This window comes from Fistularia commersonii, chromosome 8, assembly GCF_037954325.1.
Source record: "Fistularia commersonii isolate RoL2024-O1a breed Wild chromosome 8, RoL_Fcom_v1.0, whole genome shotgun sequence".
In the NCBI taxonomy this organism is placed as follows: Eukaryota; Metazoa; Chordata; class Actinopteri; order Syngnathiformes; family Fistulariidae; genus Fistularia; species Fistularia commersonii.
Window position 1 is genome coordinate 18,451,511 of NC_141291.1, and position 27,022 is coordinate 18,478,532.

Here is a 27,022-nt window from a genome sequence, read left to right on the forward strand (position 1 = left end):
TGAAGATGCTAAGGTTCCCTTTAGGAGTGACAAGGATGGATAGGATCAGGAATAAGTCTTAGAGGAACAACACACATTTTGGAGAGAAGGTCAGAGAAGCCAGACAGAGATGGTTTAGTCATGTACAACAAGAGGGATAGTGAATATATTGGAAGACGGATGCTGGAATTGGAGCTGCCAAGCAGGAGGTCTACAGGAAGACCAAAGAGAAGATTGATGGCCGTAGTGAGAGAGGATATGAAGTCAGCTGGTATTAGAGAGGAGGATAGAGTTAGATGGAGAAGGTTAATTTGCCGGGGCAACCCCTGAATGAAAAGCTGAAAGCAGAACAAGTGAGATAATTATTTACTCACCAGAAAGAGATCAAGTAAAAGAAGCCTGAAATGGGTCTGACAAAATCAAGAACTTCTAATGTACTTTGTCTTAGGTGACAGGCCGGACACAGTAAACACACGAATATGAAATGTTACTTAAAGCCGAGCAAAAGTTTTGTTTACTTTTGTTTTGAAAGGAAGAACCGGAAGTGATGTACTAGGACAAGGCTGAATTGACGATGCCATTCTGATTCCCGAATAAGTAACGGGACCGAAGGGGGCAGAGCCGGTTGTCCCATAGTTTTCTTTGAAAGTTCAAGAGTGTTTTACAGGGAGGAAGGTATCCTGTTGGAGATCAGAAGCACCCGTTAACGGATCCGACCGTCCGTGTTGTGTGATCTGCGGCGCGTCATGATCCCCAAACGCAGGCCGCCGCTGACGGACCGGGGGAAACTTTGCGGCCGCCGCCGCCGCCGCTGCTGCTGACGCACCGGCCGGAGCGAAATGGTAAAAAGCGACGTCCTGAAAGACGGCCGACGATGAATTTCGGCGTCCCCGCCAACTCCATGCTCATCCTGCGCGCCTGCGACGAGGGGGACTATGAGACGGCCCGGGGGATCCTGGAGCCCGGGGCCCCGCCGAAGGAGTCCGGGCGGCAGAGCAGGCTGCGCTCGGAATCGGGTTCGGAATGTGGCGGCGCGGACATGTCGGCCCTGGTGCCGGTGGACTGCACGGACGAAGAGGGCAACACCGGCCTGCAGTTCGCATCAGCCAGCGGACACGAGAACCTGGTGCGGTTCTTGCTGCGGAAGGGGGCCTCGGTGGACAGCCGCAACAACTACGGCTGGACCCCGCTGATGCAGGCGGCGAGGTGGGCCCCCCCTTCTCCCTACATGAGTCACACCTTAAAAACAAGAACAAAAAAAACCTTTCACAGCTTTACAACTTTCAGGTGTAATAAGCGTGTTATTTTTTTTTACCGAGTGGAGTGTGAAAGAAAACTTTGTAAAAGTTTTTCTGTACTTTTTGTACTTTGTACTTCTAATTCAGTACCTCTGTAGTCACATTTGTGTTGCCGGACTAGGACCAGTATATCTGAGTCTTCAATTGAAATTATTCACTTTCTTTAATGAAAAGTGTTCGTTTGATTTATTTTTTTATCGGACGTTTGAGCCATTGAGTCCCATTGTGATCTGAAATCGAGACCGAGCCAGGACAGAAGCCATGTAAAAATGACTTAAAACAGACATGATACATTGATTTAAGTTTAAATATTGGTATATTCTTTTCCGTCTTCTCGTACAGCAAAGGCCGATATAAGACTGTAGTATAAAAACAAAGTAATAGTCACTCCCTAAACCTTACATTGTTATTAGAAATGTTTCTGATCGACGAGCCCCCTGAAGTCACACCAGAAGTTTTAATCTTCTGATGTAAAACAATGGATTCAAGTCTTGGGGCTGTATTTTTTTTCTTTTAGGGAATTTGTGTCTGCACATTAACTCATTATTATTATTATTGTTGTTTTTATAACCATCATCACCATCATTAATACCACTGATAATAATGACCTTTTTATCTCTGTCATATAAGCCCGTTGTTTTTTTTGTGAGTTGTGAAACAGGACTGTAATTCTCACACAACATTTACTTACCTTTTGACCACTGTCATTAAACCATGGCATGTCTAGGAAAGAGTAAAAACATACGTCTTACTCTCCCTCCCAGGTTTGGTCACCTGACCGTCGGCCACATCCTCTTGGAGAATGGCGCCGACATCAATGGAAAGAATAGGCTGGGCGCCAGTGTACTAACAATGGCTGCCCGCGGGGGGCACACCCATGTGGTCAAGCTCCTCTTGGAGAACGGCGCCTATATCGACGACTATGATCACCTGGCCATTGCCGCGGAGGCGGTATCCAACGGAAACAACAACAACAGCTGCAGGTTTTATACATCCTATATCCAGTACCTCGAGCGCGTAAGGTACTGGGCCGATGTTCACGTCCATGGATCTGCTCCTTCCCTATAACAGCGCGGCCCCCTTTGGAGGCAGTGAAGGCTGTACAGGGGATAGCCGGGAATTCATGGACGTCACGGCCCTGATGGTGGCATCTCAGCACGGCCACGAGGCCGCCCTTCGTCTGCTGCTGGAGTGGGGCGCCGACATCGGCTTTTCCCAGAAGACCACCGGCTGGGGCCCGCTGATGGCGGCAACCCTCAGCGGGAAGGTGGGGTCCATTGCTTTTTTTGAGTTTATTTCAGGTTTCTTGAGCGACTGGTGAACAAAGCCTCGTGTTTTCAAAGGTGTCTGTGGTCCAGCAGCTGGTGGAACGTGGAGCAGACCCCGACCGAGTCAATGTGCTGTCCAAGACGGCCTTTGAACTGGCCATGCAGCTGAAACAGAGAGACATCAAGGCCTACCTGGATCCCATCACCACTGTCCGACCTCAGACCGGTATGACTTCCCATGCAAAGACCAAGACCAAATCCCCTTTGCTCTTGTATCAAAGCTCACAAGTAAGGTACCGGACGCGACTGTATTATCAAAGTGTGTCTCCAGACTTCTTTAGTGGACACGATGAAGGCTGACCCTGATTACCAATCTGACCGTTCAGATGCAATGATTTAGAATTTTGAAAATACGGATTTCTCACATGCCGATTTCAACCAATCGTTCGACGTCTTAGTGTTGACAGGCCAGCAGGACGCAATGGGCAAAAATATAATTGAGAGGACTTGGCAGAAAGCGCTAGTATACATCGACGAGAAAGAGGCCCGATCAGGGATGGGGGAAGTGGTGGCCCGGCAAGCTGCATGGGTTTACACGCAATCGGGACGACAGAGGGAACTCCGCGCAAATCCAGCTACCAGTGGGGGGGTCACAGCTCTGGCTTTTAAGGCCTCACTGATTGCCGGGAACCAGGACCAGCCGTGCACTCCCAGCTCCCGCCAAGCTGTGCGCCCAACCCTGAATATCTATCTACCTACCTACCTACCTACCTACCTACCTACCTACCTACCTACCTATCTATTTATCTACTTATGTATATTTCTTCCGGGTTCTCGGGTTTCCTCACAAAGTCCAAAAACATGCTGTGAAAAATCCAGCAGCCTATATATAACCAGAATCATCAATCATCAGATGATGCAGAGATTGAAAATACATTAGATAAATTAAGTTCTTTATTTTTCCCAATGTGGCCTCCCCTTATATCCCCTCGTAGTTCCAAAGCACTTCGCACTAGATTGCGTTCACCCACTCACACACACACACTCACACACGGCATGCTGCTAATCGGACCATCGGGAGCAACTCGGGGTTCGTTGTCTCACCAAACACCGAATGCGCGGACAGGGAATCGACCCAGTATACACTTTTACTTAAATTCTTCTATAAATCAGCATCCAAACATCCAGTCAGGCTCAAGTGAACCATTTCAAAGCGTAATGACAAAACATTCTCCGGCAGGTGTGTCCTTCTTCCACCATTTGTCTGCGTGTTTAGTCACAACACAATTCACTCGTTGGCCGCAATAAATGGCAAAGCGACAGCAGAGTGTCTCGGTGCTTGGAGCCTCTTTGAAGCTGAATACCTTTTTCTGAGCACTGGGTGCGTTTGGCTCCTGGCTGTGTCTCTCACTGCATTTCTTCATCCCACGGGGATGGAAGTGACCTCGGATGGGCGGTGGGGAAGTCACCATATCTTATGTATTACCCATTGTTTTTGATCATTTTATTCCCATGGTTAAAAAAAGAAAAAAATTACAAAAAGTGCACTAATTTTCTATCAGGTGAGACACCGGAGGGTCTTTAGCCGACCCGTTTCTTCCTTTTTTTTCTGTTTATACACACTGCTGGTGTGAACTCCATGAGCATCCATGTGTTATTTCAGATGCACAACACTGTTGTTATCTAAGCCTTCGATATTTCATTACAGATGACGAGAGAAGAAGGCCGGACGTGTTCAGTGCCCTCAAGTTGGGTAGGATGTGCTCTTTAAAAGTCATTTTTCCCAACCCATATAAGTCTCCTTGCAAAATTGAAAAAACAAAAAATATCGAAATAGGTAACGCACACCCAAAAGGATGTTATGCTACTGTAACTGCAGTATCAGTTGTACATAGTAACCAATATCAACTCAAGACTTTTCAATTGTCATTATGTAAACATAACATTTTTATAGAAACTCAAAGCTATAGGCATGCATGGAAAGAGGAAACGAAGATACAACGTGGAATGAAAATACAAAAAAGCAGCATAGAAAATAATGAAGAATACGAAAAGAATCTCATTTTAACCTGGGATATGAAAGACTCAACATCCCCGCGGTGCTATACTGTGTACCCCGGTTCGGATAATATAAATATGAGGCAAACATTTACTCCAAATTCATTGCAGTCCATCGCCGAAAAAGCCAAGCAGCAATATCTGCAATATTCACTCCATTTGTGCACATTTCACAACAAGTTGGACTCTTTTTGCATGGACGTTAACAAGAAGCTAAATACAAAACACTTATCAAGATTGCATCAGATAAAAACACAGGTGGACATTTTCAGCATAATAAATATAGAAAATATAATAAGAAATATATTTTATTGCATGTTCCCATAGGATATAACTGGTGTTAAGGTTGAATGAATTTTTGAGAATATGCTTGGTGGATGCCTTTTGTATCCAAGATATTCAAACATACACGCAGTTCAGCTGCACAGTCTGCTATTACGTGGAAATGACGTGCATGACATCATTGCGGAGAACTCTTAAGAATAACAGACTGCTTATTTTTACTTTGCAAATCTCAGGGAATTCCCAGCTGGTGAAAGAGATCCTGGAGGAGGATCCCACTCAGGTGAATTCCTCCAGCCAGGAGGGAGCGACGCCCCTCATGATGGCGGCAGTCAGCGGACAGTTGGAAGTCGTGCAGCTGATGGTGGAGAAGAACGCAGACGTTGACAAACAGGATGGGGTCCATGGATGGACAGCGCTAATGCAGGCCACCTATCATGGGTGAGCAAGAGCGGCCGTGACCGTACAGCGTTGCTTCTGCAATAAAAGCACATAGAGATACTTATTTTACATGGGTACGTCCATGTAAGCTGATCATCTTTTAGAGGATTCATTAGTTTCCCACTGGACTCTGCACAGATTTTCTAATTGCTTTTGCAAATTATGTTTTATTCCATTTTACGACAAGATTTAAAAAAAATTAAATGTGTCTGCAGACTTAGTTGTTCCCAAAGGAGCCAATTTCTAGTGACTCAACAGATGTAGTGGAAATGAGGTAATATGCCTCGCAAATAATGAATAGACGTATAATCCTTTCTCTTTCTCTTTCAAGCAATAAAGATATTGTCAAGTACCTGCTGAGTCAAGGAGCCAATGTCAACCTCCGAGCTAAGAACGGTTACACGGCCTTCGACCTTGTCATGTTGCTCAACGACCCAGGTACCTGCCGCCATCACGCTGCCGCAGCCCTTTTCAGCGCTTCTCTGTAATACCATGAGGACAATGTACATTTGCCAAAATGCAATTGCTTCCAAAAGCTGGGTTTTAATCATTTTAGATATTTTTCCGGCTAATCCAGCTCAAGAAATAAATGATTAAAATATGCATCCACTAATGACATGGGATACTTTGAGTTCTATGCTAAGACAAGTCAAGATTTTATTTATATGGTAGCAAATGTTTGTTTTAGATTCTATCACTCACAGTTGAAGAGTACCTATGATGGAAATTACAGACCTCTACATGCTTTGCAAGTGGGAAAAGCTGAAAAATCAGCAGTGTATGAAATACTGTACTTGTACTCCCCGCCGTATATGTTTGGAAATCTGAATGACTTGTCAATCTAATATCATTCTCCTGACCATTTGTAATGACAAGATTTTTCTTTTCTTGATTTGTATCACGCATTTTGCCAGACACGGAGCTGGTGCGCCTGTTAGCCTCAGTGTGCATGCAGGTCGTGAAGGACAAATCCAAACATCACGGCAGAGTGTCATTGACACGCTCCAAAAGCAGACACTCACTCAACAATGTTCCTGTGCCACCAGAGGACAAAGGTGGTCTAAAGGTGAGATTTAAAGACATGTTATACTTTGGTAACTATGCACAATAATGTACAGCACTCTTTATGCATTTTGGTCAAGACATTTTTGCCCTACTTTAAAATCTACATTAATTTAATCAATTTATCAGAGGAGGTGGTTAAAATGAAAAGAAAGTGGCGCTGTAAACACTTATCAATGGAAATGTAATTTAGTCTTTAAATTTCATTTATTGGATAGATGTCTTAGCTGGCCATCCATTCCAATCCCGTGGTAATAACGGTGAGAGCATTTATTAAAGCTGTATATCATACCTGATACTAATATCTGTGGTTAGAGAACACTTCACCACATACTTGATTTAATGACGCTTATAAGGTGGTACTTAAAGTTATGAAACTTTTTCCAAATTTTTGGATGCATATGGAAATATCGCAGTTGTGATAAAAGATACCGACCGGTTGAGTTACGATGTCCTTTCAGTCCTGGTGGAGTCGGATGTCGAATCGTTTTCGGCGCCTCAAGCTGACTCACACTCTGCGGCACGGCCTCTCGTCCAGTCGCCTCGCTCCGTTTCCCGATGATGCTGAGATGCCGCTGGATACCACGATGAAGGCGAACATGAAGACCGGTGTTGCGCCGAACGGGGCGTCCTCGCCCGCTGCTGCCACCACTGCCGCCACCCTGGGAGGAAGTGACATCAGCACAACCTGGGCTGTCAAGAGCAAAGACTCTGGTGAGAAAATGTGTTAGAAAACATCTTTGAGCTGAACATGAAAAACTGTCTTTATTTGCGTAAAATACCAATGTTGTACTTTCCAGGTCTTTGCAGGACTTCCTCAGAAAAGGAGGATTTTCTCATAACCACAATGGTAGGAATATCTGGTTTTATTACCCTCGGAAAATTTTATAGTTAAATAGTTAATTTTTTCACTTTGAATTTAAAAATTCATCTTTATTGGAATTTTTTTTTTTTTTTTTTTTTTTTTTTTTGCATCCGAACAGACCCTTTCCAGTCGGGGATTTTCCAATTGTTTACAACTTCTACTTCCCAAATGTCTCTGGATATCAAACTGGCAGAGAAGCAGAATTAGCATAAAAAAATCCAGCTGTGTTGCTGTACATCTTACATCATAATAGCTTTTGATTTTTAAGTATATGCTGTTTATAGTAACCAAGCTGTAAGACAATGGCGAGGTGTGACTGAGGAATTTGAGCTGGAGGTGGGACTCCATCAGGGACAAGCTTGGAGTTCCTTCTTGTTTGGGTGGCGATGGCCAGGCTGACAGATGAGGTTACAAAGGAATCACTGTGGACTCTGATGTTTGCAGATGACATTGCGATCTGTAGCGAAAGCAGGGAGCAGTTAGAGCAGGGGTGGGCAAACTACGGCCCGCGGGCCACATCCGGCCCGTTGGTCTTTTTAATCCGGCCTACCAAAGATTGGCACAGAATTCATACTTGATGTGAATGATTGGATCTAAGAGCTCAAACAGGGGATTATTTCATTTTTTGAGCAACTTGAGAACACTTGTGAATTTTCCTTAGCTGAATGACACAGATTGGCTTTGTGATTTAGCCTTTACTGTGGACATACTGACACATGAATGAGCCGGATGTGAAGGGAAAAAGCGGTTTGTGCATGAAATGCAAGCAAATGTCAGAGCCTTCAAAACCAACCTGGTTTTATTTTCAAAGCAAATATCGGATGAGTCTGATATGTACTGTTAACAAATGCGTTTTTTTTTTTTTTTATATGTACCGTATCTTGTTCTGACCCGGCCCGTCTGTCAAATTTTAAAAATCAATGCGGCCCCTGAGCCAAAAAGTTTGCCCACCCCTGAGTTAGGGGGAAATCTTGAAATGTCGAGGTATGCTTTGGGAAGGAAAGGGATGAAGGTTATCTCTAAGGAGATGAAGAAGGTGGAGAATTTTAAGCATTTAGGATCAACTGTACACAGTAATCTAGAGCAGTGTTTCCCAACCTTTATTGAGCCACGGCACATATTTTACATTACAAAAATCTCACGGCACACCACCAAATAAATATGTCAAAAACATTTTTTAACGAATTAGAATGAAACCGTAGTCTCAATTTACTCAGTGTGAAATCTAATATATCTAATATCTGTGGATTCATCAAGTTGCAATGCAAATTTCCCACTGATGTGCAACTTTTCCAGAACACTTTTTTGCAATGTTCGAAGACATGTCATCAATATGTCTGAAAATGGTATGATTTTAGAGAACTCGGGCTATTTCTTTATCAACGCCAGAGCCGAGCATTTCTTCTGCATTTATTTTGCCGGTAGTATTAATGTTTTGCTACGGTGTGTGGCTGTTTGGATTTAGAGATGAGTTCAGCAACTTTGTAGCAAGCTTTCACCGCTTTCTCACTCGTCTCGGTAGTTTTCAACAACGCTGCCTGTTTGTTTACGCAGATACAAGTACTTTTTATTTCAAAAATGTATCACGCAAAGCGTCACTAATCACTCTGATAAGATGCACAGGTTAATTCACTACCCGTTGCCATGGAATGTGCGCGCTGCCCACATAGACATAGGAAGACACATTATTCGCGTTGGAGAAATAATTTTCGGACCAATCAGGTGAAAGTGGGCATTTTTCCACGGCACACTAATGGAGTTTCGTCAGCTTTGAGCATTTTTTTTTTGCATGTTATGAGGTCCACCGAGCACACACCCTTCTTTTTTTTTTTTACAACAGAAGAAAACATCCGTTAATGGGTTACGAAGTGGAATTCATTTTCACACGTCCCCTGGAAAAGCTCCACATTTTCATATTAAAAAATCTAAATACACATGGGAAAATTAGTACCTTCTGTATTTTTTTTCTTCTTATTTACCTTGGACAGTCTTGCTTTCTGAGGTCAAGAAATGACAGGGTATTAATCTTTTTGCATCAGTACAATGAATATTAATCAAACTGGAAGCTGACCTTAATGCAGGAAACATGACTTATGAGCACCTGTTTAAATGAAGACATGAGTAAGAATTTCATCGTACAAGGAAACGCATTTCCAGACAGTACATATGACAGTAAACACTTTGAATGTGTTTCTCCTCCAGGAGATCCAGGCCTGTATTGGCGCTTTCAAACTCTTACGGTCAAGCTGATGGTCTTTTAATTGTCCCCAGCTTCGGAGTGGCGCCCCCCTGACCCGGCTGCCTAACGACAAGCTGAAAGCGGTGATCCCTCCCTTTCTCCCTCCGCCCAATTTTGAACCGTGGAACTCAGATCGGTCACGTCTCCTTAGGGAGGGGAAGAGCGAGGTGCCCCGACTGCCCATGCCTCCCCAGAGGAAGCTGAACAGCAGCGGGAACTCTGACATTGTGAGTGACGCAGTCGGAAAGGGGGTTGGGGGGCAGGTTTTAAGGTCGACAAGTGTCCCCTTTTCACTGTACTCATCTTTTTTCCCGCATCAGACGTCTATTAGCCGAGTGGTGAGCAGGTCCATTAAGTTTCCCAGCATCTCCAAGGGGCCGTCATCCTCCTCTCCATCCAACTCTGGTCACTACCATTCCCCCCACTCCTCGGGAGGCTCCAATGGAGTCGCGGGGCTCAACAGGGATTCCCACAACCGCTCAGGTTCATATAAAACAGTAAAAGACCAACCGCCTCTCCTTTAAGCGCGGCTTAATTCCTCCACTTCGCTTTCCCACCGCCAGGGGGCAGCGCCGACAGCGTTCTCTCCCAGATAGCGGCTCAAAGGAAGAGAGCCGCGGGCCTCATAGATGTCAAGACTCAAGCTGCAGAGAAACCACAGACTCAGGGTCCGCCTCCTGCTCCTGCTCCCGCAGGAGTGACCGGCCTGCTGCCGCCTGAAATCAGCCTGCCCGACATCCACTCTCAGCCCAGCCTGGTGGTCGCCGACATGCCCTCCAGAAGGGTCAGTCCTCCACTTCCTCTTGTTTACCTTGCTCTATACTTCAGTATGGACTCTCTCCCGCCACACCAGCGGGAAGCAGGTGTTGGAAAACGTTATTATCGGCCGCAGGTTTGACACCCAAGAATCACCAAGGCCGGACTTTGAAATGAAACAGTGTACGGCGCATAATGAAAATAAATGACTAGTAAAATCCAACAGTAACAGCCAAAGGTTCTTTTGCATTCCCTGTAGAAAATGGAGTTGAAGAGGAGGTCTCAGTCGGGGAATTCCTCCACCTCCAAGAGCACATCGCCCACTCTCACCCCATCGCCTTCCCCGACGCCCAAACCTCCTGCCGGACCAGGAGACTCCCTCTCCTCGGCTTCCTCACATCCTCGCTCGAAGAGCAGCGGAGGCTCCAGCAGCGGGACCATCACAGATGAAGGTAAGGTAGATCGACAAACTTTGTGTTTTGTCTCACAGTCCCTGGTGGTGAGGACTTGAAAGTCTTATTCAAGAAATCGGCATTTCCTCTCCCTTACATATGTGATGTGCATGATTTTAACAGCTTCCGAAGCCGATGACATCCTTCCTTGACTTTCTGATTTTTTTTTTTTCCCCTAGATGAGCTGTCAAGTATCTTAAAGAAACTGTCACTGGAAAAATACCAGCCCATATTTGAAGAACAAGAGGTATTCTTCTGTTCAGAAATGCTTTCCCTTGACGTAAAAGTCTGTGTTTCATATCTTTTAATCCTAATATCCAGTCAGATTTTATTTTTATATGGCACCGAATCACAACAGAGTTTGTCTCATGACACTTTCCATGTAGAGCAGGTCCGGACCACTCTTAAAATTTTTTTTTAAGATCATCCAGAAACCCGACATTCCCCCGTGAGCAAGCACTTGGCGACGGCGGGGAGGAAAAACCTCCTTTTATTGGGCAGAAAACTTATTGCGGGCGGCCTGAGTCTCCAACGGTTTGGGTAGACAGAGAGGGAGCAAGAAAGAAGGACAGAGATAGGAAAGCAAGAGTGCAGTTTCATGATTTAAACTGACATGAATAATAATACATGTAAGATGCATAAAAGAATTATGGCGATGACAATTTCACTGCAAACACGACATGGTGCACGTAACATTTCAAACATTTATTTTCTTCATCAGGTGGACATGGAAGCTTTCCTGACTCTGACTGATGGAGACCTGAGGGAGCTGGGTATTAAAACGGACGGACCCCGTCAGCAGATCTTGGCTGCCATATCGGAGCTCAATGCTGGGAAGGTAAATTCAGTCCAGTGGTTTTAAATTTCTCCGTTAAACTCAATTTATTGTTTTTCATTTTTCTTCCACTTCCAGATTTTTACAGTGAAGGCATATATGTTATGAAATCTTAAAATACTGATGATAGAAATAGGCCGAATATTGAAGGTCATAATGGATACAGGGGGACACGATAGATGCGGTGAGATGATGCCGTAAACAAAATTTTCTGATTGTCTTCAGGGCCGGGAAAGGCAAATCCTTCAGGAAACCATCCACAATTTCCAGTCGTCCTTTGGAAGCAGTGCCAGCAACCCCAGACACCCGGGGCAACCGCGCTGTGAGTGTTCCGCACTTGTTTAGATGTTACCCATTCCGCTCTGTCTGGGATAAAACCTGATCAGCTATAGTTGTTGTTTTTTGCCGAGCTGCATTTTTCTTTACAGCAGAAAGCTTCTTCTTTTCCACATAGAATGAACCTGATGAGACTTAATGTTATTTATAGTGCGCTTTTAAGGATGCTTAGCTATTTTAGGTCAATGGGACCTAAATGAATTATATTTACATATTTTCTTCAAAGTTTTCTTCGCAAAATATGTCCTCATGAGGGTTTTTTTTTTGTTGTTCTAACCACTTCATCAGCCAAACTCCACGTGTCAAGTTATAATCGTCAGGAAATTCTTTTTGCTTTGTTTAACAATAACAAGCGACACCCGAAACAATATGTGCTATCTTCTACCTCATTTATTGCAAAATGCCTGCGAACTGTTCTATTTACTACAAAATGTCTTATCTACTGTTTTCTTTTTTTTAATTATGAAGGAATACGTAGGAACGTTCTTTATATGGTGCAGTATCCATTTACCAAGTCCAGGCACACATTTTTACACTTTAAGTCGAACAAACTTGACAAATTTATGTAACTACAACACACTATTTGACTTTATTCATTCTAAATAAATAAAATAAATAAGTAAACAATATAACACACAGTTTATGTTGGTACAGTTGTTAGTGCTCCATGGCAAGGTCTCTGGTTTGATTCCCATAGGGGGCCTTTCTGTGCGGAGTTTGCATCTTTTCCCTGTGTCTGCGTGGGGTTTCCTCCCGGTTCTCCGGTTTCCTCCGGAGTTTGTTCATTTTATCCTAATCCTTAGTCCAAAACAGACAGGAGAGATTCTAAGTTGCCCAAATGTTTGAATGAGAGATGGGATGGCTTTATGTCTGTATTGATTTTGATTGAAAAAAAAAAACAAAAACTCACTAACCCAAGCTTACTGTTCTGTATATTTCCTGTGCATCGTGTATTTGCAAGTGTATTTGCAGTCCCTATGTCCTCTATTATAAGTCGCTTTGGATAAAAGCGTCTGCCAAATGCAATGTAATGTAATGTAATGTAATGTAATGATTGACCTGCTATCAGTCCAGGGTGAACCCTGCCTCTTCCCAAAATGACAGCCGTGCCAATGAGTGCCAGATAAGCCATATAGATAGTAAAGGAATGAATGATACATGCAGATTATTACATGATGTCATTCAACAACTGTATGATAGAAGTGGTTTATAAATGGAGAAATGAACATTAATAGTAATTTTCAGTTTTCAATATCGGTATATTTTTATCCACTAGTGTGTTAGTTAAATTTTTTTAGTCTTTTTCTAAAGAAGTGTGACCAGCATTTTCTCCTCTCTCCCTCTCTCTGTCTCTCTCTCTCAACGACATATGTATATATATATATATATATATATATATATATATATATATAATCGATTTACTAAAACAATCTGATTCTTGTACCAATGACAGTTATTACACCCCGCTCTTGCCAGATAACAGCTGGGAAAGCCTTCAGCATTCCCGCGAACCTAAGTGAAGGATAAGCTGTGGAAAATGAATGGATGAATGTTACAGTTTTTACACTAGCTTGTTCCTGCTTCAGTTTACCGAGTGTGCATGAGAGTGGCATCCTCCCATCTAACCATCTTCTACTGCTTATCCTGCACTTTGGGTCGTGGGGGTATCCTTTCATATTGAAATTCAAATCTTTATAAACTGTGGAGCAAACCAAAGAGCACAACAGTGATGATACAGATAGCATCTCCTGATTTTTTTTAACAGCTCCTACCAGCTGGACTAGACATCAGGTTCGATCCTCCAACAAGAGGTAAGCCGGCCGCCACGATCCTCACCTTACAGAGCACCTCCTTTCTCTGAGACACTCCGAAGAGAAGGTGGTGCGAAGCCAAGGCCCAAGTACACCGTGGTCACCCGGAGAACAGTATCCCAGGCCAGTAGGACTGAAAGAGGATGCTGCAGCAAAACCAACTGAGGTGCTCACAAACTGCATTCATGGGACCCTGCAAGGCAAAACTATGCATCCCAGAGCGAAGGAGCCTATAAAGGGGGCTGAGTTTGCCCCCCCACACACAAACAATGCTGCATGAGTTTCGCCAAAGTGACACATGTCTACCGCCAGAGGGGTCAGCAGCGAATGAAAATATGAAGGGAGCAAAAAGAATAGATTTTAATTAAATAGGGCAACTGTGCGTGTGTGGAAAAGAGGAAAAGAGGAGAGAATGTGAATCTATCTTGTGGTTGTAACTGTTAGGCTGTGACAGAGACTTAAGAAGTTGTAATGACTAAAAGGTGCAATGTTAAGGAAAGTAAATGGAGAAAGCAGACTGTGTGTTAATGTCTCGAACTTATGGACCACTATGTAAGCCTATGGCTTTTAGTCAGGACTGTGCTGACTTGAATAAATAAACATTATGATGTTTTTTTTTTTTTTCCTGTTTAATATCTTACCGGCTTTTGACATGAAAATCTGTTGGCAAAAACATTTTTGAAAAAAAACGTTTTATGAGTACAAGCCGTATAAAAGCATTTTCAAAGAGGTACATTGAGCAATAGTTTCCACTGTGCCTGTTCTATGTTTTTTGCATCTGGCTGCAACATTTAATGGTTTGTCTGGATGGAGACGGATAGGCGCTATATCATTCCTACATATCAGCTCCTTGTCGTAAATCCAAAATGACAGGCTGCAGCGGTGGTGTAGAAAGAGATTTGAAATCTATAAATTGCAGACACTCAAGATAACGCTCGGTGGACGTCAGCGTCTGCACGGGCCTTGTGAGAAATTTGTGCGCATCTCGTAAAGCAACAAAATGCCTCCGGCTTTGCCCTCCCGTAGCTGCACATTAGAAAAAATTAAGTCTTCCTTCCACGTGGTGGCAGTGACCCTCAGGTTTACGCAATGACGCTGTCCCTCTGAGAGAAATACCTCTGTTACCGGTTTGTTTACACACTCACAAACATCCCCTTGACTGACATTTCCTCTGCAGTCCAATTAAAACACTCGAGGATAGTTGGGCCCTCTAAATTAAAATTAGCAGCCGATGAGGTGAGAGGACCTCCAGCTCAAGTCTGTTTTCCACAACCGAGACAGCTTAAAGAGTCCCCATGGACCTGATTTAAGTTTAACACCTTTGCTTTGAAATGTTTATTCACCAGCTTGGCAAGAGAAAATTTGTTGAAACAGATTTAATTCCTTCTCTTGCGCTGAAATATCTGAATGTGCAGATTGACCCCTGGATCTCCCCTCCCGCTGACAAGTAAGAGTTCGGTAGCAGGAGGCCTCCAGCCTCAGTAGACACACACTGATGTAGCCGTGTCCTGCTCATGTAACCTTAAAAAAAGAATTGGATTGGTTCACTCACACGTCAGATGACAAAAAGAGCCCTTCATGTTGCGGTGTTGCAATGCACATATATCACTTAGTGCAATGAGGCAGGAGCGACTTGCAAAGTCATTTTTGAAACACTTTGATATTTGTATTTCCAAAACATTTTCTGATGACCTGCAAATGTTGACTCAGTCTGTTTGCCTCTTACCTCGCTGACAAAGAGTTCTCAGTTTTGAGCTGATCCATCTCATGGCTTTTCTTTGAATAAAAAAGGCCAAATGTTCTGTGCTTTTCCCTGCAGCGGGCAGTTTTGACACAGTCTTCACATACATGCTGATAAACATAAATTCATGTTTCGTTCCTCTGATTTACACGTGCATTCTTACAAATACCCGGAAACATGTCCTCCTATGGCCTCTAGAGGAATTAAATGGTATATTATGTATATCAATTTGATTATTTATGTTGTTGTTCTTGATCATTCATTTCATCATGTTAACTCATTTTGCACATACAGACCTTTTTATGCATGTTAGAGAAATGGTGTCTGCTTGTTGGGGAAAAAAAAGGCGATTCATTGATTATCTATGCCGCTTACCCGGAATTGGGGGGGTGTTGGAGCCTATCCCAGCTGTCACTGGGCAAGAGGTGGGCTTCACCCTGGGCTCACATAGAGACACACAGCCATTCTCTCTCCCATGCACGATCTCCAGTGAACCTCCCTGCATGTTTTTGGACTGTAGGGGGAAACAGGAGAACCATGCAGACACGGGGAGAACACAGAGACTCCACACAGAAAAGCCCCCTGTGGTAATTGAAATAAACTTTTTTCCTGTTCAGCGGAAGCACTAACCACTGAACCAACATGCCGCCAAACCGGAAAAAGACAATTAATTTGGTAAATAATAATAATGAATCACTGAAGATTAACAACAGTGATAAAAACCTTCACCAGAAAAAAATCAACTAAAGTACTGATTACTTTAACGACTGATTACTTACTGATTAACTTACTGATCACAATTATCTACAGATGATATTGTGATCTGTAATGAGAGCAGGGAATAGGTTGAGAAAAATCTAGAGGTGGATTATGCTCTTGAAAAGAGAAGAATGAAGGTTAGTCGCAGCAAGACAATATATTTGTGAACCCGGGTGGAACGGTGAGGCTACAGGGAGTGGAGATCAAGAAGTTGGAGGATTTCAGGTACTCGGGGTCGACAGTGAGAGTGTGGAAAAGAGGTAAAGAAACAGGTTTGGATGCTGAAATTGGAGCTGCCAGGAAGGAGATTACGAGGAAGACCTAAGAAGATTTATAAATTTTGTGAGAGAGGATATGAGGGTAGTTGGTGTGAGAGAGGAGGATACAGAAAATGGGGTTAGATGGAGAAAGCCGAAAGGAAAAGAAGAAGAACTGATAAAACGCAGAAAGTATAAAAAAGAAAGTTCACCCTTTTTTTTTTTTTTTAGGAAAAAAAAAAAAATCATGTGATGGGTGAATTTCAACCCTGACCCGCAACCACCGCTGGAATTACACTTTAAATTGCAGAAGGAAGTGATTTGGCTATTTCACTCTCACCCCGCTTAAAATGGGAACGTTGGGCTTGAAAGAACCACTGCCGGGATACAGTGACATCAAGTGGAGAGATCTAAACTGCAGTCCCCTGCAAATAGCCCTTTTCTAGTTGACCAAAGAATCCCCATGGCCTTCAAGTTCTACTGCCCTTAGATGAGCAAGGGATGTATCTGATTATTTAAATACCGTCCCATTTTCTCTAGACAAGAATGGCTAGGATGATGAAAACAGAAGCTGATCACATGTTTAGAAAAAAGACCATGGGCCTTGACAACCCCCCCCAATTCCCGCACAAGATCTTAAAGGTGTTTTGTTTTTGAAGCTTCTGTTGTCATAAATGTGCCGAAGCCTTTACAGTATTAACAGACCGCTCTTCCCGTCGTGCGACGTCCCTCCAACGTGAGCAGGCGTCCACCAAAATCCTTATCGATGACACGGGATGGGCCGGATCCAAGCGCCGCTTAATGAAAAGCACGGCTCAGTGTGGGAGAGCTGTCATTTCCAGCAGCCTGGGGGCTCAGGTCAACACTGTGTACGCTAAAACAAATGGGAAATACACATTTGGAATTTATTACCGTCGCTGTGGCATCTGGACAGTAAATGACTCATTCAATTTCCCTTCAATTGTTTTCAGTCACACAAGGTTTTTATTGGATTGAATAACATTCGATAATGCTGTTTTGAGCTGTTAATACAGTAGTTTTGCAGTAGTAAGGAGCGGCGGACACAGATCATTCGATTAGAACTGTGCTGCAGTGTCAAGAATAAAGAAAACAGCACGAAAGATGATGAAAAGTCCAATAACCCCAAGCTAACTGGAAAGCTGTGCCTGCTAAACCTACTTTTCCTTCACATGGCAATCAGCAGATTTAAGTCCCAATGGGGATTCTTCAGTAAATATCGGATATGTCTCATAGTGCTTTAGTAGTGGTCTGATTCATTTGTTATTTTACAATTAGTTTATCACCATTCTCAAGGAAAAAGGCTGTCAGCATTGTGTAGGTGTTGTCATAGACAGCAGTTTAATCATTCTCCTCGCACTGCAAGCAAGATCGTTACAGGGCAGAAAAGTAGCATGATCCATGGCAGAATTGACAAAATAGTTGCCATTGTGATCAAATTTCTCAATACTGAAGGACTCAGTTCCCATCCTCTAAACAGCTTCTAAACAAGAGCAGTTGATTATCAGCTGGGTCCTATACCCAGACTTATTTGGGTCAGAATGTGACAAAAATGAAGAGGGGAAACTCAGATTTAGGTCAAAAGCAACTAAAACATCTTCCTTCCTTCAGAATTTGCAGAACTGACACCCATATTCTCTGTGTGTGGAGGGGGGCATATTTTAAGTGGAAACCTGAGATCGAGTTTGAATCATGTTTCGTTAGGGTTTTCTCTTCAAAGCGTCACTGCCTTCTTTCATCCCGAGCACTGGGCGGGTCCAGCAGTCCCACGTATTTTCCTTAGGGTTCGACCACCTGTATCAAATGTTTTTTGGATGGTGGATGAAACCTCTTCAAATCTGCTCCATCTGTGGTGTTTATAATATTACACTATCTGATAGTGACCGCTGACTTCAACGTACTGCACAGCAGGGAAGCAGCAGCTCATCTGTCGATATGTGACTTCTTGAACTGAAGTCAGTGCCATTTCCAGCCGCACCACAATGAAATCATGCTTCGGAGCGCTTCCTCTCCTCCTTGTTGTTGCGCCCATCAAAAAAGATGCGTGATTTCGACCTCATTCTTTGGGGCACAAACGAATCGGAGTCATTGCTTCCCCCTAAGGGAACGACTCAGATGAAGCAGATAATCTCATAACAGTTCCAGATTCTGCTCCCCAAACTACAACCCTTGGTAGTTGTGCAAAACAGTGTGTTGAGATTTGTTTCATAAATGTTTTGCAAGTTTTAGGCAACAAAACGGAGAATGTTTTTGCTCTTGGTCTGTTCCGGCTCCTCACAGTGAACTTGGTGAACACAGGCCTGCTTGAAGTCCACGCTGCAGTTTGCTCAACCCGTCCCTTATAAACACAAACATCTCTGGGTTAGCTTTTCCTTTTGCCAACAGAATAAAAAAAAAAAAACCCAGAGTGCTTACTTCTGTAAGTCAGCGCTTAGAGCAGTGAATATAGTTCTTTAAAAGCATTTAAAAACAAAGTGTTGTCGTTTTAATTTGGGGCTGTACGGTCGTCTTCCGCCAGTCCCATTTGCACTGCGTTGAAATACTATCGAGTTGAATATTTTTTAAAACGAAAAGGCAGCAGGGGGTTGTTATTTGACTCCTTTTTTTTCCTTTCATCAGGTGTGCTGGATTGAGTCTCCTCGTCAAAAATGGGAAAAGGCATACTCAGTCACGAGGAAACATCTGAGGTCGGAGTGAAGTGCAAAACAAGTGGATTATTATTTCCCAGCTGCAATGCATTCCCTCCAGGTGGCCACATGCAGTGGAACTTCCTCCAAAAAGCCAAAGTGCCATTATTGAGATTTTCATCTTGTGGCTGTCGGCGCCTGGCTGCACAAGCTAGTGAGGTTTGTACATTTGTATGACCTAAAGTGTACACAATGTGTACAGTATGTCTGTGTCTGTGTGTGTGTGTGAGCACAGAATGTGATGGTGTCCGCAATCTCGCAAGGAGAGAGGCTTGAGTTTGCTTACTATCACAATGGTGACCCCTAATCGTCTCTTTCCTCTGTGTGCCGATTTGTTTGTCCCCTCTGAAGGCCTGTCAGCACTCATACACATCACCGAAAGTTATAAACACTTGTTAATTACAGCTAGAGTACACTCAACACCCACAAGCACAACTCTTCTAGCCTTGCATATTGTTTATATAAACAGTCGCTGGCTGATTTCACATCACCATTTCACCGTCAACATTTATCCTCACAACACTGACTCATGTTGCTCCCAGGGACTCCTCAGCATCCTGGCTGTTACACAACAGTCTGGCCCTCTTTCTGGCTCACTGTCCCCCTTTCTCTTTCTGAGAACTCCTCTCGCTCTCTCTCTCTCTCTCTCTCTCTCTCTTTCTCACACGCACACACACTCATGCAGACTGAGCCAGAGCCAATCACAGAGTCTAACTGGGGCACAGGAAGAAGAAGAAAACCTTCTTTTGACCTCTGTTCCGACCAGAAAATGACCTGCTCAGATCCAAAATATCAACAAAGCGTTATCTCCGCATTCATGCGGCGACGTTTCCCGTCTCTAGTCGCCCGGTGTGGCTCCTTGTGAGATGGGGAGGCAGATGAGGAATACGTTCACATTTCAAATATAACGAAAAAAATTTGGCCTTGATTTGCTGCGAGATGTAAACCGTTTTTCTGGTAAAAACTGTTGTATTTAAGGCAAAATTCAAATTACAGTTTGAGCCACTGTAAGGCAAAATCTCTCACTAATGAAATGTGCATAAAAATATAATTTTTCCTACTTTTGCATCACATGATCACGACATGAAAAACTATTTGTTTAGTACAGATCACCACATCAATAGTATTATATTCATGGTTCATAACAAAAAAGTGTTGTAAATGGATCATTCCATTGCAGATCACATGGTATTTAAAATATTGGTTAAAAAAAGGTAATACTTGATCAAAATATGAGGACATTTCATAAAAATTGAATTGATTCAATACATAGCTTTATATTATTGGACCATAAAATATGGCTATTTCCCATTCTAATGATTTCATCATGAAAAAATTACCTATTGGGAGTCCTACCGACTTGTGGTCATAATTGTTGTTTCCATGGAGGTGAGGGATTTTATATTACAGTGAAACACTGGGACTCAACTTCCAGTAAAAATGTATCATGAGCAGAAATAAATAGATAAATGATTAAATAAAGACAAGACCAGTTGAGATATGAACTATATGTGCACTATTTAGGTCAATAAACAGGGCAGTCCAAACAGTTGTGCAGCTGTGGATCTTCAGTCTGGTCAGTAAGTTCTGCAAATGTTCACTTCTGCAAGGATTTAGTGCCTGACTTTGACTTGAGGTTCATCTTCAATGGAGATTAGAAAAACAGTAATGAGCATCACTTCTGAAATGTTGTAGAGGTAATGTATATTATAGCATGTTGTGTGTGTGCATGTGTGTATGTGTACTGCGCGTAAGTACGTTACTGTCTTTGTGATATACCCCTGGTCTGACAAGTCAGACGTGACCTAACGTGACCTCTCGAGCCGCTCTCTTGTATTACCGACTCTTATGCCGCCATGGATTATATGCTGCCTCTGCAAATCTGACAGTGCCTCTCTGTGGTCAGGGTCATCTGGGAGTGAGCTGGACACCTCTGACCTCACCTGGCATCAGAAGCAGGCTAATAACTTCAGTTCCCTCTGTGTGTTCTGTAATTGAAGCATCCACAGGGTTACTTATACCTGTGCCCTTGTTTATGCACAAGGTCACAATGCCATTTTGTGGGTGACTAAATTACCTTTTAAATGGCTTTTTCAGATACCTCCTCATTGAGCAATCGTACCACTCAGTGACAAAAAGGCCTTGCCCTAAATGATAGTGACAGAGATGAAATGAGTGTGTCACCATCACTTTAATTATTAATGTCCATTAGAATCAGACGTGTCCTGTCATAGCGCCGCACGTCCCCTCAAATCCCACGGTGATGCCCGGATCAATGAAAGTCCCACTATTGTATCAAGAAGTGGGCTTTCAGGGAGCCCCTCCTTTGCCATTACTCTTGAACAATTTAGCTGTGTACCCATTTGCCTAAAACGACACTGACTTACATTTGCCCAAGCACACACACACACACACACACACAAGAACAGAAACAGACACACACACACACACACACACACAGGCTCACAGTTGCGTGCAAAGAGAGGGCCCTACAGTGCGAGCAGAGCTTTAATCCTAGGCTAATGTGGACAGCAGATTGGATAGTGTTGTCGGCGGATTTGCATTGATACTAAAGCATTCTACTAGCTTTAATGGCAGCTTCTGACAGTGTTAACAGGACCTTGTGACCTTTCCAAGTCCCTGGCTACACCTGTCACAACAAACACACAAAGCGCACGAGCTGGAGCGTAAAGGCGTGACACACAGCCATCTGCTGTGTAAAACATGGCTTCCGTACTGTGATGAATTGCAGATCAGCCAGGAAGGTTTTGATTGATTGACCTGTCACGTCCACCTTATAGCAGGAAGCCCTGCTCACAATGGACACATTGGTGCTGCGGTTACCATCATATCATGATTACACAGAAATTTAGTTAAGGTAAACTACATGACTATTTGAAAACCCGTTGATGTTTTCTTAGTGGTCGGTAGGCCTGTAAATCTACTTAATTCAGTCTGAAACATAAAATCAATGTGAGCCCATGGTGTTCATTTGACAAGTCTGTAGTGCATGGCTTTGTACACTGGGGGGTATCGAAATATATCCAATGTGTTGTGTTTCTGATGATTTGGGGGAAAGCTTTATTTACAAGCAGCAATAACATAAACTCAAACAGGAGACAATTTTACGGCAGGCTTAATTACACATATGCGTACATACAAAATTAGACACTATTCACTTGACAGGTCATACATTGAAAAACTGTTACGTACGACTAGTGTTAGCACTTGTCGAATGATACATGATTTATGAGCATATACCTCATCTCTTTGTTTAGAGTGAAATCCATAAAAAAAGCGATATTTAATTGATCGTCCTGGTAATTCGCAAATTAAGCACAAACATCACGTTATTGTCTTCGTAAAAGCATCAACGGCATTTTTTTCAGAATCGAACGAACTCGACCCTCAAAGGACAGATCGGCGCCACATATCCGGTTACCTATTTCAAAATAAAATATTCAAATAGAAAGGTATTCGAACAAAGGAAACATAAAGCGACCACTTTAATGTCATTTAAACGTCAAGAAGCAAGTATGGACTACTTCAACGGCATATTCTGAGTTTACCGTGGTTTTTCATATTCCGCTACAAAACATCTGACGGCATTGTGGGTCCATTGCGTGTTCACGCTCTTGTTATGAAGGTAGGACCAGATTTCCGCCGCTAACCCCCAACTCGAGTTCGGAATCTTCGTCCACTGAGTACTTTGACACGCTCAGTTCCGTCCAGTTTGTTATCAAAGTCGGACAGGACCGAATTTGGAGGTCAAACGAGCGTCAGTCCTCTACCGCGCCGCCGTTAAAGGCTCGTCCATCTTCGGTGTGTCTCCGACCGCGGGCAGCTTCGAACTGAGGCGGAAGAGCGGAGCCTCCGCTGAGCTTCTTCTTGAGAGCCCTCCTTCCGGATGTGCGCATGCGCATTCGTGTGTGCGTTTATGTTTGTGCCTCGTGCGTGACTGGACGCTCGGCTAGAATAGGATTTTTTAATTTTGATACGTTGTCGTTCCTCGTAAAAATACACATCTCTCGCTTCAAATTAAAATTCTAATCGGGAAATAAACATCACGCCAATTTCACACCGTTATGAAAACGCCTCCTATGGCGTGTTTTAAGCTAGCGTTAAGCCAGCGCACAATAAAAAAAGTAAGGCAACGTATTTATATTATAAATACCTATGTCATCTGTAAACTCCTTTCTAGTACCAAACCTTGCGGACGATGAGGGGCAACACATGCGCAAATCGAATTGGTAAAACAAAGATGTTTCAATTTCAGAAAAACAACAAAAAAACAAACGGAGTATAAGTATAAACATGACAATTCCTATAAGCAGGCGGTACCTGAACGCAGCACCAGTGTGTGAGCGAGTGTAAACCGAGTGTGCGGGCGTGCGTGTGCGTGTGGGCGCGAGTTTGAGTGTGTGCGCCGGCGCTCTGTTTGTGAGGCAGAGAGTTGCGTGCGAAGAGCTCGACATGTCATTCAGAGGAATCCGCCACCTGAAACGCGAGGAAGTGAAGGCGACTCAATTGGGTATAAAGCATCAGCCAACATCTGCCCCGAGCAGAGCAAAGCTGATGAAAACATCAGCTCGGAGCTCATTCAGGACCTCTGCGATTTATTTTGATTTCCATTGGATTTTATCATTTGGCATCATCGGAACGGTGCAGCCGGCGAGACGCATCTTTTTTCTGCACTTAATGTGACTCCACAGCCGACACTATACTGGAATTAACCGACCTCCACAGAGCGATTGCGTTAGTGCCATTTCCTTTTGTTTCAAGATTTGACTCATCTTACCTGTTTGAAAGGCTTTTTTTTTTGCAGCTGCTCGAATAGAATTACTTTTCCCCCCTGACTCCCGCTGCAATTTATACATGTGTCCCGTCAACGAGCGTGAAGCCCTTTTCACATTAATTTGAATGCACATTATATACTGTGTAATGACACATCGACCCGACTTGTGCGTGTTTCTATATCTTCTTAACACGTGTGTTGATTTTGTGTGCAGCGACATGTCAAGTTGACGTTCCCCCCACCCTTTCTCATCCGCAGCGCACCTGTTACCTCCGCGGAGCGCAAGATCATGATCCCTCCGGGAGACTGCATGTATGCGGGCAGGAAGAGGAGGAAGCCCATCCAGAAACAGTCAGTGTGCATCCTTTATCTTATTGGACTTCTATAAGCAAGCTTAAGAGGTCAGAGCAATTCATTCTCTTTGCCTCACATCAGCAAGTAGCATGATCTTGGAAATCTTATTTCAATATATATTGTAATTGTAAAGTTGCAGTCAGAGTTATGAAAGGGAGGCAGATAGTGATAGAGTGGCACCAGGCTGAACCATCAAAACGTCCACGAACAAGCTCTTTAATTACATATACACTTAAACATAACTTAGAGCATGTGTTAGATACCTATCAGCTCCAGAGCCATGTGTACATTCAATTGTGTTGACAGTTCTTGATGCAAGACTTTTTTTTTTTTTTTTAATTTTTAAAGCCTTGTCTGCTAGTGTAATGATTCACCAAGTTATATATGTCCTTGAAGAGGGAAGTAGTTAATAGTTACTAAAAATGTTTTTTTTTTTTTACTAGCTATTTTTTTTTTGCTGATCTGAAATCAAGTTTTCACACGCTGGATTGTTGCTTTACGCACACAAGACAGACACATGGCGCCTGCTTGTTTTGCCCCAAGATTTCAAATCATCCGCTCATTTGCGGGCAAAAACAATGCTCTTTAGGTGACTGCTACAGTACAAATAAATCCAAGGAATGTTCTATCTTTGACATTCCTTGTGTCATTATTTGCATATTTTAGATAGCAACCAGTGCTGCGCTAAAAGGGTCGCTGTGGGAAATTAAATGAGGTCTGAGTTTTAATGTAAAAGTATTTTGTTTCGCTGGAAATAAAAAGAAACTCTCAGCTGTGGAAATCGGACCTGACCATTGCATATGCGGATCATGTTATGGTCAGCTGGTCAACCTGTGGCGCCTGATACTAGATCACACAGATGACTATGTGCTCACGGAGTGTTTACATTGAGATGCTAAAACTCGGTTGCGAGTCCAACTATCAGGCCATAAGATTCGAGGGGGTTGGACTGAAAATAGATATCGCGCAAACAACTTTCTCATCTTGTTGTGTAGACAAAATTGCTGTTATTGGAGGAAACACGGATCGGCGGGGCGTGCACTGTGATGGGAACGGCCATAAAAAGAAAAGACAGTTTAAATACGGGGGCTTGTGCTGAGTGCGGTTTGTATGGTCATGTGCCTTCTGCTAAAGTGTGGCACTCAGACTTAAGTCACAAGTGGGTCCATTGAGTGGTTATGTCCCAAAAAATGAATTTGAACCCTTTAGTTGAATTCACGTCACCATTTCTCACAAATAAAATTAAAAAAAAAAACAAAAAAAAACGGAAAGAATTTTACATATGAGTCACTGTTAAATGCTTTCCTCAGACAGTGAACACGCACTGTTTCAGAATGAGATGATCTATGCAAAGTGTTGGAGGCATTTGACTGATTTTGACAATTGGTCACGTTGTCTTTTAGAGCAAGACCAGCAGGGCTCTGCAAGCTGACATTGTAAGCTTTATGGACAGGCCTGTGTTCGTTTCCTGTTCACGTTGATTAAAAACTAACACTGTCTGTAACAGCAGCATGGCTTTAACTGCTTGTTGCTGCCACTTACTACCTGCTTAGTTTCTTAGGTTCTGGTGTGTGCAAAGGGATAAAAAAAAACACAACAAAACTCAACAGATAAAGGCATGATTGTTACTCCGTCACTCTTGCCATCAGGAAACCGTCCTCCTCGAATGAAAAAACCAACCCATCCAAGCGGCACCGGGACAGGCTGAATGCAGAGCTGGATCGTCTGGCCAGCTTGCTGCCGTTCCCCCCGGATGTCATCTCCAAACTGGACAAGCTCTCTGTGCTGCGCCTTGCTGTCTCCTACCTCCGTGTCAAGAGCTTTTTTCAAGGTAAAGGTCAGAAGTTAACATTTGCAGTGGTTTGAACGAGCATGTGTGTGTTTTTTGTGCGTGATGTGTTTTTGGATTGAGCCAGATTTGATCATGGCATGCAGGCCAAAGTCTTGGTTGCACCAAAGATATAGGAATATTAAAGTAACATGGCAGGATTTTTAGTAAAAGCTTATCCGGAAAATAAAGGCACGGAGCTAACATTACCTTTCTCATTAATAACCGTGTACCTCGAGAGGCAATGTTACCCTGCTGACAGCTAAGTTATGTTTTAATTGAGATCTACATTTTATGGCTACTGCCACTGAAGAGTTCTTCACAAATCCATCCCTAAATCCTCCATCATCCCCTTGTGTCTCTCAGCCACATGTAATAAGGAGGTATTTTGAGGCCTACCCTCACATCCCCACCCTCTTACCTCCCCTCCCCTCATGTCCTTGTGTTGCTTTTGCAAATTCACTTTCAAATATTCATGGTCGGCTACAGCGTGCGTTTAGTTGCCTGTGGCCTCAGCAGCTTCCAGATCAACACAGATGTGACTGAATGCTCTAAAAGACGAGTAAGACATTTTTTTGGGGGGGGGGTTGTTTTTGTTTTAGAGACAAAATCTCCGTCTCTTGTTAAGAATCAAGCCTGTGATAAAGTCGGGGGAAGGGGATGAGGGAGGAAAAGAGGAGAGTTTCTCTGAGGCTCAAAAAAGAAAGATGTCACTGAAGAGCCAGCAAGGGATTATTAGAATGGTTTAGCTGCAGCAGTTTCAAGAGGCATGATGTCAGATTTTGTTTGACCTAAAAATGGAGCTGAGGACGACCACAGTTACAACAAAGTCATGGTTGTAAACAATACAGACACGCCGGGTCCCTGTGCTTCCAGGAAGGTTTTGACGCCGTCTCTTCCT

The 27,022-nt window shown here is 43.3% G+C and overlaps 2 protein-coding genes and 1 long non-coding RNA gene across 4 annotated transcripts in view; 2 read left to right on the forward strand and 1 right to left on the reverse strand.

Annotated features, from left to right (window-relative positions):
- The first annotated feature begins 579 nt into the window (after window positions 1-579).
- On the forward strand, window positions 580-14,297 carry anks6 (ankyrin repeat and sterile alpha motif domain containing 6). The gene is made up of 18 exons (XM_086151503.1): window positions 580-1,185; window positions 2,042-2,260; window positions 2,349-2,544; window positions 2,621-2,771; window positions 4,254-4,298; window positions 5,122-5,326; window positions 5,658-5,764; window positions 6,241-6,392; window positions 6,850-7,102; window positions 7,189-7,238; window positions 9,525-9,719; window positions 9,813-9,975; window positions 10,056-10,276; window positions 10,508-10,700; window positions 10,880-10,947; window positions 11,422-11,538; window positions 11,761-11,857; window positions 13,637-14,297. The coding sequence occupies exons 1-18, from the start codon at window positions 854-856 to the stop codon at window positions 13,684-13,686; spliced, it is 2,814 nt and encodes a 937-aa protein (XP_086007629.1). The 5' UTR covers window positions 580-853; the 3' UTR covers window positions 13,687-14,297.
- Window positions 14,298-17,543: 3,246 nt separating this feature from the next.
- Window positions 17,544-21,292, reverse strand: LOC147232174 (uncharacterized). The gene is made up of 3 exons (XR_015106461.1): window positions 21,222-21,292; window positions 20,485-21,132; window positions 17,544-18,795 (listed from the first exon to the last, which is right to left on the reverse strand). It is a non-coding gene; the product is annotated as an uncharacterized LOC147232174 (long non-coding RNA).
- A 2,306-nt stretch (window positions 21,293-23,598) lies between these two features.
- LOC147232175 (uncharacterized) overlaps window positions 23,599-27,022 on the forward strand; it is a 70,491-nt gene continuing 67,067 nt past the window's right edge. The window contains exons 1-3 of one of the 2 annotated variants that reach the window (XM_086151505.1): window positions 23,599-23,675; window positions 24,198-24,290; window positions 25,943-26,124. In XM_086151505.1, coding sequence (XP_086007631.1) covers window positions 24,229-24,290; window positions 25,943-26,124 — 244 coding nt within the window. In that variant the 5' untranslated portion in view covers window positions 23,599-23,675; window positions 24,198-24,228. Of the gene's footprint in view, window positions 23,900-24,197; window positions 24,291-25,942; window positions 26,125-27,022 lie in introns of both variants that reach the window. The other variant, XM_086151504.1, reaches the window with a different exon arrangement.